Source organism: Mastomys coucha, unplaced genomic scaffold, assembly GCF_008632895.1.
Source record: "Mastomys coucha isolate ucsf_1 unplaced genomic scaffold, UCSF_Mcou_1 pScaffold5, whole genome shotgun sequence".
In the NCBI taxonomy this organism is placed as follows: Eukaryota; Metazoa; Chordata; class Mammalia; order Rodentia; family Muridae; genus Mastomys; species Mastomys coucha.
The window spans coordinates 114,679,893-114,690,471 of NW_022196911.1; the positions used below are offsets into that span (position 1 = coordinate 114,679,893).

A 10,579-nucleotide genomic window follows, 5' to 3' on the forward strand; every position below is an offset into this window, starting at 1 on the left:
CACTCTGTCCCTGTCGCTGATGCACACATGGCATTGCACACACTCTGTCCCTGTTCCTTCCCACGCTGATGCACACATGGCATCGCACACATACTCTGTCCCTGTCACTGATGCACACATGGCATTGCACACACTCTGTCCCTGTTCCTTCCCACACTGATGCACACATGGCATCGCACACACACTCTGTCCCTGTTGCTGATGCACACATGGCATCGCACACACACTCTGTCCCTGTCGCTGATGCACACATGGCATTGCACACACACTCTGTCCCTGTTCCTTAGCACTTGCCTTTTGCTAGGCCCCAACTATGGAGAACACCATTTCTCTAGTTTCTGTGGAGGGCAGGGGAGTGGCATACCTGCCATGCCTACTCCTCTGCTCTGTTGCTGACAGCCATGCAGAGCCAGGCAACTTTACAGAGACTCTTTCCAATGCCAGCATCTGCCTACAGGCTCATCCCTGCACTGTGGAGGAGGAGGCTCAGCCGAGCAGGTTAGGGCCTAGACTTCTCTGCCTGGGTGTCTGAGCTAGAGGGTGGGGAAGCAGAGGTAAGCAGGCATTGTTAACTACATGATTCTACATGACTGAGACCTAGGTTCCTAGATGGAGTATGCCACAATCATGTGCTGTGGCATGTGTGTGGTTATGGTAGTGAGGGATTCTGTGAGTTTCATGGTCAAGTGGCGTGAATGGGAAAGCCATAGGAGCAACATGGCATGCATGTTGATAACAGGGAGGGCTGGGCTGAGTTGCACAAATGAGCGCGTGTTCAAATCTGAAGGCAATGCGTCCTCTCCCACTTCTGAGTCTGAGAGTGGTGACTGTCTTCCAGCCTCTTGGGGAGACCATTTCCCACCCAGGCCTTGAAACACAAGGACGGTCCACCCATGCTGACCTCCCATGCGCTCTGTCACAGGACTACCCCAGGTGACAATGGACTCAGGAAATGATGAAGAGAGTGAGTTAGATACCAAAAGAAACAAGACGGCGGGAAATGGAGGAGAAAAAGCCAAGCTCGGAAGCTCTGTCGCAAAAGCTTCACTGTGTCCCTGGACTGCTTGCTGCACCACAGAGCCCTCTACCACAAAGCATCGCTTCGGGCCCACGGGGAACACTCCCACATGGGAAGAAAAACAGACATGGGACAAGCAGACAGATCAATGTGCGCCTAGGACAGTCCCTGTGGAACTCCCAGGACCCCTCCCCTGCAGGGCTTTTCAGGCCTCCCTTAAACAGAAGGGCTGACACTGTCCCAACAGCGCAGCCGCCTGGTCCCAGCACTGAAGGAGTGCTACGCTTGTTCTCTGGTTGCTTTGCTCTGGCCATGCTTCGGCACAGACCGAGGGGGCATTCTGGTCCCTCCAAATGTTTCCCCACATCGGCAACCAGAGAACGACAAGGCCGACTGGGCTTTGAGGATGACTCATTGAAACAGAGGAAGTTTTACACCAGAGGAGACACAAATAGGATCCAGGCTGTAAGTCCTTTCCTGATACCCAAGAAATGGAGTCACAGGGCTACAGGTAGGGTTTCTGGTTTTGAGGTTTTAAATATCCACTTACGAGTTTAGAAGACAATATTTGTCTTCATGGAAAGGCAAAGGCCCCAGTATGTTAACTGTTGAATCTTTTCCTAACTTTGTCAACCACGGGGTCAGAAGCACCTGACTCCGGGACGTCACAAGGTAACATCTCTTCTTTGCTCCCTCCCTCTAAAAATCAGGTTCCCACAAGCGTGCAGCCGACCTGTCTGCCTTCCTGGGCTGGCTCTGGGCTAGCACTGCTTGACTACTCTCCGTTAGTTCTTGGAGCTCTGACCTGGCAGCTGCAGTACTGCCTCTGTGAACACTGTCCCAAACCCCTGGCCCTGGCCAGTTCCCTAGGGACTGTACAGTAAGTTAGAAGCAGCAGCAACACTACTACCAGCAATTAAAAAACAAAATAACCAAAAATAACCAAATTAAAAAAACAAAGCGCTGCAGCAATGACAGTGGCTGGCAGAGTGAGCGAGCAGGCGCGGGGTTACATACCTCCTGGAGTTTGGGGCAAGGAAAAGGAGAGCCAAAATCATGGAAACATATAAATGAGGGAGAAAAGAAAATTAAAACAAAGAAATCAAACCCGACTTTTAAATCTTAAAGTGCAGTGTACCAGTCCCATCTATGTATGCCTGGAGAGGGAGGTCAGCCTGAAGACACCGATGGGAAGTGACCACTGTGCTGTGCAGCAAGACTGGGGTGTCCCCACATGACTGTAAGGCCGGCATTTGCCAGGCTCTTGACAAGCCAGAGCAAAGTGAATGATGTGCACTCTGAGAGAAGTGTCTTTCTTAAGATACCCACACTTTCCACAATGTGTGCAAGGATACACACGAGTACACCCATGGAGATACATGTACATATGTGTGTACACAAGAACACACATGCTCATGGCTCTCTGCATACAGGGACATATACGGACAACTACAGATGGCACGGAGTCCTACCTTTACAGCACAGACACACGACTGAGGCTCAGTGTGTCACATGGAGTCCTACCCTTACAGCACACAGACACACGACTGAGGCTCAGTGTGTCACATGGAAATACCTTATCGAGAGGTTAGAAACGTGAAGCAACGACCTCACGATGAACAAGTCCCACACTGTTAAATCTTTATTCTTTGGAGTGAGGTCTTACTCCACCAGCAAGCTGGCACCTCAATTCCTTGGGCCCGAGGGAGTCTCCTGCTCTGTCCTCTGTGTGTCTGGGACTACAGGTGTGCATCATTTCACTTAGCTGAAATTTTTGAGTTTTAAAAATATAGGATGTCTCATGAATTTACATGGCATCCTGGTATAAGAACCAAGATAATCTCTGTTCTAATTTTAGTATCTCAGCTGTCAAAGCTAACACTTAGCATTCGCATGGAAACAGATTTCCCTGGAGGGGGTACGTCTAAATCCGGACACTTTTGAAGTTTCCAGCACATCTCCTCTTTACTCTAATGGTCAGGCAAGAAGAATATGGAGCAGAAGACCACCGTGGGTTAACCATTTCAGGGCCTTTACTTCAGACCTTCTGCTTAGAGAGTGCTACTGGCCACGTCCAGACACTGCAAGGGTCTGTAATCGGTGAAGTGGTTTTAAAGGGAACTTATGAATTGTCATATATAAACACAGGTTTTTGGCCTTTTAAAGGAATGTCAACCCTACCCTATCTGGACAAGCTAGCAACAAAGGGTGTGTCGGTAGCTCTACTGGATGCTGTCAGTAGTGGCCAAGAGAGGGAGGACTACTTATCACCAGTCGAGTAACCAAATGGAAGAGGAGCATGTCTCTAACAGCACTGGCCCTCCTGCTGCGGGACTCAGTTCATCTAAGGCCAAGGCAGAAGGACGCTGGCACATGCTCTCTAGTGGTCCATGTGCAGAGAGTTCATCAATCTCTCTAATGTCTGACAATTAATAAAGCAGACAGAGGTGGACACGGTGTGCATGAGAACCCACTGATTGCTATTCGGCTACTCTGTCACCTTCCTATCAAGGCATGACCACAAATCTTAACAATACAGGCTCACTTCTGGCAGAGGGAAGAGAAATGCACTGCAGCTTTTTGAATGACACAGTCATTAATGTGGTTGATTGGGACTGCAGAGGGGCCAGAGCATGAGGAGGAGTGCTGTGGGTTGCGCTGCAGCCAAGGGCTCTAGGTTTGCCATGCACACTGCCTGTGGGAGCCAGATGCAGAGGGAAGTGATGATGCACTGGGTGGGCAGGAGTGCCAGGGTAAATCTGGGATGGGAATAGAGAGATGGATATGGCTGCTTACCCACCCAAGGTCCAGGCCGTCTATTAGGACACAGGGCCCAGATACTTATGGACAATGCTTATAAGGGCAGAGTCTGTGTCCAGGAGTCTCTGTTCCATGGCGACTGCTTGCCAACAGCTCCAGAATGGTCTGGAGGTGGACTGCTGTGACCTGCCCCCTGCCCCACGCCCCTAGCCTGTGTGCACGTAGCCCTTCCTCCTAGGCTCTGCTGCAGGCCCCGCTGGGGGGGACTTACCGAGTTTGAGTAGCCAGCCCTCCCGGTCTGGGTTGAAGAAAGTGTGAGTGAGATCGTTCCCGTCATCTTCTGGGATTTTAAAGGGCTCGCTTTTGATGCTCTCATAGAGATTCTGGACAAAAGACCACACTGCATGTCTGACTCGAGAAGTGCCTGCTCTTCCTCCCTTCTCTACTCAATCCACAGGCATTCTCTGTGAGCCCGGAGTAAGGCACACAGACCAGGGAAGAACATGGCCATTTTCTGTTCTCCAGCAGCTCACAGGGACAAAAATAAGACGCCTGGTGGATAATTAAGGAAAAAAGAAATAGCTGCCTGGAACCTACTCGGGCCTCTCAGCCTGGAGCCTACTCGAGCCTTTATTTTCAATTTCAGATTTAGAAGCCACCTCCCATCCTGCTTCCTGGCCTTTGTGAAATTCACATATTTAAATGAATTAAGTGAGCAGGCACTCAGCAAGTTATCCTTCTGTCTCCCCTCCTAGGGCCCTGCTCCGAGTGCAGACTTTGCCAGCTGACATGAAGAGGTTCTGGCCCTGCTCACCCGGAGCAGCTCCTCAGGCAGGTCCCCTCCATCGTTGATGCCTCGATTCATGGCAATGAACCGCTCCACCGTAGGCTTGTCTTTCACATTGGGGTTGTGTAGGCTGGTGTTCAGCATGATGATTGCAAAGGACAGGACATAGCAGGTGTCTAGAGAGAGGAGACCAGGCTGTGAGAGCAGAGGAGACATCTACCCAGGATGGGAGACACCAAGGAAGACCAGGAGTAACAACACTGGCAGGCAGAGCAGATGAAACAAGTGTACATATGTTCCCAGCTTATGTTCCTGAAAGGGGCAGAGTACATGGCATGACTATACTAAAGACACTCACTTTTTTTTTTCAGATATAAAAGAATAGGAAAACAATAAATTGTCTGGAGTAGTAGAGCATGGCTTTAGCCTTCGTACTCAAAAAGCAGATGTCTTGTGAGTTCTAGTACAGCCTGGTCTATAAAGGGCCAGCTAGGGCTATACAACAAAATCTCAGACCAATATAATGTATCAAAAAGAAAAAAATTAACTGCAATTCTATTTAGTAATAATTTGGTCTGCTTTATTTCTTCTGTATAAATGTATCTATAAAATCACTTTACAGACACTATAATGCACCCGAGCATACACATGAGATACATACATACACAGGGGATAGGTATATACATTATAAACATATATATACTTTTTTTGTTAATCTTATCATTTTCCCATGCCAATATCCTCATAAGAACATGATTTTCTTTCTTTCTTTTTAAGGCAAGGTCTTGCTTAAGTAGCCTATATTCCAAATTTGCTTTTGAGATAGGGTTTCTCTGTGTAGCCCTGGCTATCCTGGAACTCACTCTGTTAGACCAGGCTGGCCTTCGAACTCAGAAATCCGCCTGCCTCTGCCTCCTGAGTGCTGGGATCAAAGGCCACCAATGCCCAGTGCGGAGACATCTTTAGTGGTTCCATGCTCTGTAATTCTGATCCCAGTGCTGCACACACGAGGCAAGAACTCCTCCACTAAGCACACCAGGTGTAGTGCTGGTCTTCTGGACGCTCTCCATCTTTCGCAGCTATAAACACCATTAAGTAACTGTTCTTGGTGTGGACTCAGCCTCTTGTCCTAGCTCTCCCTCCCTGACTCACTCACCTGTAGACTGGAACACTCCAGTATTGCACTGACAGTATCGCTGGGCAAAGGCCTCCATCATCCGGTCAATCTTCTGGGCCTCTCCAGGGAGCCGGAAGCTCCACAGGAACTGCCTGAGGGAGAAGACAGGAGCACAGTTTTGACCAGCTCCGCTGCTAGTGTGGCTTTAATATTAGAGGGCCAAGGAAGGGGGGGCTTCAGTCCACCTTCACTGAAACTGAAGAGAAGCAAATTTAACCCCTGCCCAGCACGGCGGCCTTGACTGAACTGAGACGTCGAAGGGAACAGCGGCTCTAGAGTAACACACGTGAGATGCAGGTGTTGATTGTTTAAAATGAACTCTAAGGAAGGACTCACTCAGAGCATCACTAAGGAACCCTGTAAGTCACGTGGGCCCACGGCCACAAGTTTATTTCTGCAATGCTGTATCATTAAAAATCATAGCTCAAGAAAATCATCTTAGGATTTATACCAATGGCAGAAAAAAAAAATGGCTTTAAAGGGCACAAAACAAGCTTGGTTTAAAAATTGAAGCTGAGCCATGTGGTGGTGGCGCAAGCCTTTAGTCCCCGCACTTGGGAAACAGAAACAGGCGGATCTCTTGAGTCTGAGGCCAGCCTGGTCTATAGAGTTCCTGGACAGCCAGGGCTACAAAGAAAAACCCTGTCCCCAAGGGGGGAAAATTATAGTTAATTTTTGTCTTTTCTTTTATTTAATGAAATGCACAGCTACCTAGTTCAGGATAAGAAATGAAAGGGCTCTCTGCTCTGAAGATCAGATATAATTTCAGCACTAAGGACTGAACAGCCCACCACTCCAAGACCAGGAGACAGTTCTGGTGGCACTACCCCACTCAGGCACATAACGGCCTCCCTGAAAATATTTCAGGACCTTCACAATGGCCCTGCCCCATGGTGCCGGCTGACCACACCCACCGCAAGGCCTGGACGAGGTTCAGGTCGGTGAACTCATGCAGCTCCACAAATGCATGCAGGACCTGGATGCTGAACTCATCTCTACAGGAGACAGACAAGAGACAGGAGGAACACACGTCAGACTCTGACACTGACCAAGTCCCATCCGGATCCCAGGCAGATGGCATCCCCAGAGTCCCAGCCCTTTAGACCTCTCAGCCCGGCTATCCATAGTCAGGAGGCTGTCGGCCTGGCTCTGTTTGCTAACTAAAGAAGCAAGGCGCCTCTATGCCCCTGGACAAGTTAAGTTAGTCTTTCCACTCAGCACCACTGTGGTTCTGGATGCCTAGTAGCACAGTCACCCACCCTGTGGACTTTCCAGCTCCAAGGGCCTCACCTCTCCCCAAGGTAGTCGCCGATGGCTGTCTTGTTGAGCCCTTCCCCTTTATACAGGAACTGGGCAATGTCCTCACAAGTGTTCTTCAGCAGGCCATTCTCGATTAAGAACTGGATCCCCTGCACAAAGGTCAGGAAGAGCAGTGATGCTAGCCTGCAGAGGCTGGGAAATGAGTGCGGACCTGGAGCCTGGGCCAGTAAACACCCACCAGTGGACACAGGGATGGGGGACTGAAGTTAGAAACCAGAGCCCCAGACTCAAGAGCACGGGGGTAACCATCTGACATTTACTCCAGAGAACAGCAGCTTACAGCCCTGGTCCCCACCGCCCTGCCCTCACTTTAATAACTCTGGCCATTGTCACTTCATTTTCTGCTTACCTTTTTAGGATCCATGTTAAATTTCTTTCTGCCCATGGCTACCTGTTTGTTCCTCTGCATGTTTTTCCTGAAAGACATTAAAGACATAAAGCGTAGCCATTAGTACTCTGGCAGCAGGGAGTTCTGGGAGGCTGGCGCAGCCTCACACGCAGGGCTGACGCTGGGAAGATTGGGCTGAAGAGAAGGAAGCAGTCTGGTCCAACTAAGCCAGCTTGGCTGAAGCCTCGCTCCAGGCTCACGTTCATTTGCCTCCTTTCCTCTAGCTCCATAGTTTCTCTTAGAATGTTTTTTTTTTCCTTAAACTTTGTTGTCTACATATTGTAGAATCTGCCCATTTTAAATGTAAACCTGTAAATTTAGTAAGCTTACCAAATTGTGCAACCATTACCATAACTAGTTTTAGAAAACTCTTATTAGTCCAACAAAATTCCCCACACCCATTTCCAGTTCACCCACATTCCTCTTTCAACTCTAGGGAACTCTTGGCCTACCTTCTGTGCACAGATCTGCCAAATTCTGGACCTCTCATATATACAGAACCACAAACTAGCTGGGCTTTTGTTCCTGGATGCTTTTGCTTAGCAAGTTGTCTTCAAGGTTCATCAGCACACCGCTCCTTTCTATTGCTGTCATTGTCCCTGTCAGCATTGACACTGTCAGCAGTGTCCCTCCACATGTCTGCCCTCCATGCAGGGGTCATTACACACATGCTGTCAGCACATGTCCACCTTATGTGCACATGCTTTCCTTTCTTTTGGGCACAAGGGTCAAGGCTGTATCTAGTATTTTATATTTAGCTTTTTAAGATGCTATATAAACAAGCAGCAGGTTTTTTTGTTTTTGTTTTGTTTTGTTTTGTTTGTTTTTTCGAGACAAGGTTTCTCTGTATAGCCCTGGCTGTCCTGGAACTCACTCTGTAGACCAGGCTGGCCTCGAACGCAGAAATCCACCTGCCTCTGCCTCCCAAGTGCTGGGATTAAAGGCGTGCACCACCACGCCCAGCTGCAGCAGTTTTCTTAACTGTGCATTAGACTAAACAAATGCAGGCACACACGGTGTGGTTCACAAACAGCTGAGGGAGGGAGTTACACATGCAGAATGCCAGCTCCCACTCACGGGCATGCCCCTGGGCCCTGCTAGAGCAAACGCCCACCCAGTGTGTCTATGAAGGGCTCAGGGCTCTTCCAGCCCACTGTCAAACAGAATTTCAGGTTCTGGACCACTGAGTGAAGTTTAGAGATAGGATCTAGGTCTGGTAGGCATTTGGAAACCACTGCCTCTGCCTCTGTTGCTGCAGGTGCAGGAGCAGCAGCTCTACAGCTGAGCAATGCCGCCTTAGGAGCTCATCAGCCCTGGCCAAACTCCAAAGACACAAAATCCTTTTCTTATTCTTTTCCTTTTTTCTTTTTTTCCCAGGTTGAGACATGGGTTCACTCTGTAGCTCAGGCTGGGCTAAAACTCACTATGTAGGCCAGGCTGGCCTGAAACTCAAAACAATCCTCCTGCTTTCAGGACCTCCCAAATGCTGGGATTACAGATATGAGCCCATCATGCTTGGCCAGGCTGACTTGAGGTGTGGGACTAGTATGAGTCTCAGGTTATCTAACCACATTTTCCAAAATCCAGAAACACTGCATTGATCCATATTTAAAAAAACAAAAAACAAAAAAAAAAAACCAAAAAAACAAAAAAACAAAAAACAAGAAAAAGCTGCTGGGTAGGCTGGGAGGCAGTGGTGGCGCACACCTTTAATCCCAGCACTTGGGAGGCAGAGGCAGGCAGATTTCTGAGTTTGAGGCCAGCCTGGTCTACAGAGTGAGTTCCAGGATACCCAGGGATACAAAGAGAAACCCTGTCTCAAAAATAAGTCAAAAACCAAAAACCAAAAACCAACCAAACAAAAAGCTAGCTGCAGGGCAATTTCCTGTACGAGTGTGCAATCCTTGGAGGCCGACAACGGCAAGGCACCCTCAGCATCTTTTGCCTTGGTTTAGTCCCTTACTAAAGCTTCCTCTGCCTCTGGCAAGCCCAGAACCCAGAGCCCAGACTTCAATAGTACACTTCCAGATCTCTGTCAGCTGTAATTGCTGCTTCTGAAGGCCCTGGGTGCTCACAGGAGTGGCTGGCTAACCAGCCAGTTCACTGGTTTCTCATAAATCAACTCCTATCCCAAGCCAACCAGTGCTATAGCTTATGACTGCCAGGCATACTCATAGAATGTGACTAGCTAAAGTTCCCAGGTCTCTATGAGTCAGCTCCTGTCTCTACCTGTCTAGCATTCTGTCTGTGACTGCTGGGATAGTCATCATACGGAGCTTATGGGTCAGATCCTGTCCCAACTTCAGCACAGTCTTCCTTGCACACCAGCTGTGTCACCTGGATCAACTTGAGGACGCTTTAAGTCCCATAGTGCTATGCTTCTTCCACAATGCTTGGGGCTGTTACAGAAAGCTGGACCAGGCCGTTGATTACATACGTGACCACCCACCATGGAAAAGCCAGGATGGGTGATTACTGACTACACAGGTACTCAGAATCCATAGAAAAGCTCACCTGTCAGAATCTTCAATTCTGGAATGCCAGTTTAAACTCCAGGGGTTAAACCATAAATAACTGACGCATGGCTTTTTGTGCTTAGAAGCACCAGAAACACTGATGGAAGCTGGTCTAGTTTCCTTTATGCTCTCTTTTCCAAATGTTTATGTATTTATATATTTATTTATTTAGGTTTTTCAAGGCAGGGTCTCTCTGTGTAGCCCTGGCTGTCCTGGAACTCACTCTGTAGACCAGGATGGCCTCAAGCTCACAGAGATCTACCTGCTCTGCCTCCCAAGTGCTGGAATTAAAGGTGTGTGCCACTATCCCCTGGCAGGTTTTTGTTCATCGGTGTTGTGTGTACAGCTCTGTGGAGTCAGTTCTCTGTTCCCACCTTTATAGAGGTTCCAGAGATTGGATTTCGATAACAGGCTTGCCAGGCAAGCTCCTTTCCACGCTGACCTTCTTGTCAGTCCTTACATGTATCTTTAAGGGGGTTCTTCATGTTTTAAGTTTCATCAGACGATAGTGCTGCTTGTTTAGTCAAAACCATGGTAGGCACCCTGCTGTGTACTCAGAGAGGGCTTCTCCAGACATCCCGCTGTGTACTCAGAGAGGGCTTCTCCAGGCATC

The 10,579-nt window shown here is 48.7% G+C and overlaps 1 protein-coding gene across 3 annotated transcripts in view; it reads right to left on the reverse strand.

The window, feature by feature from the left end:
- Cyth1 (cytohesin 1) overlaps positions 1-10,579 on the reverse strand; it is a 90,904-nt gene that overhangs the window by 15,275 nt on the left and 65,050 nt on the right. For all 3 annotated transcript variants that reach the window (XM_031355002.1, XM_031355001.1, XM_031355003.1), the window contains exons 4-9: positions 7,412-7,478; positions 7,033-7,151; positions 6,657-6,737; positions 5,722-5,834; positions 4,593-4,741; positions 4,050-4,161 (exon numbers count right to left, since the gene is read on the reverse strand). In XM_031355002.1, coding sequence (XP_031210862.1) covers positions 4,050-4,161; positions 4,593-4,741; positions 5,722-5,834; positions 6,657-6,737; positions 7,033-7,151; positions 7,412-7,478 — 641 coding nt within the window. The remainder of the gene's footprint in view (positions 1-4,049; positions 4,162-4,592; positions 4,742-5,721; positions 5,835-6,656; positions 6,738-7,032; positions 7,152-7,411; positions 7,479-10,579) is intronic.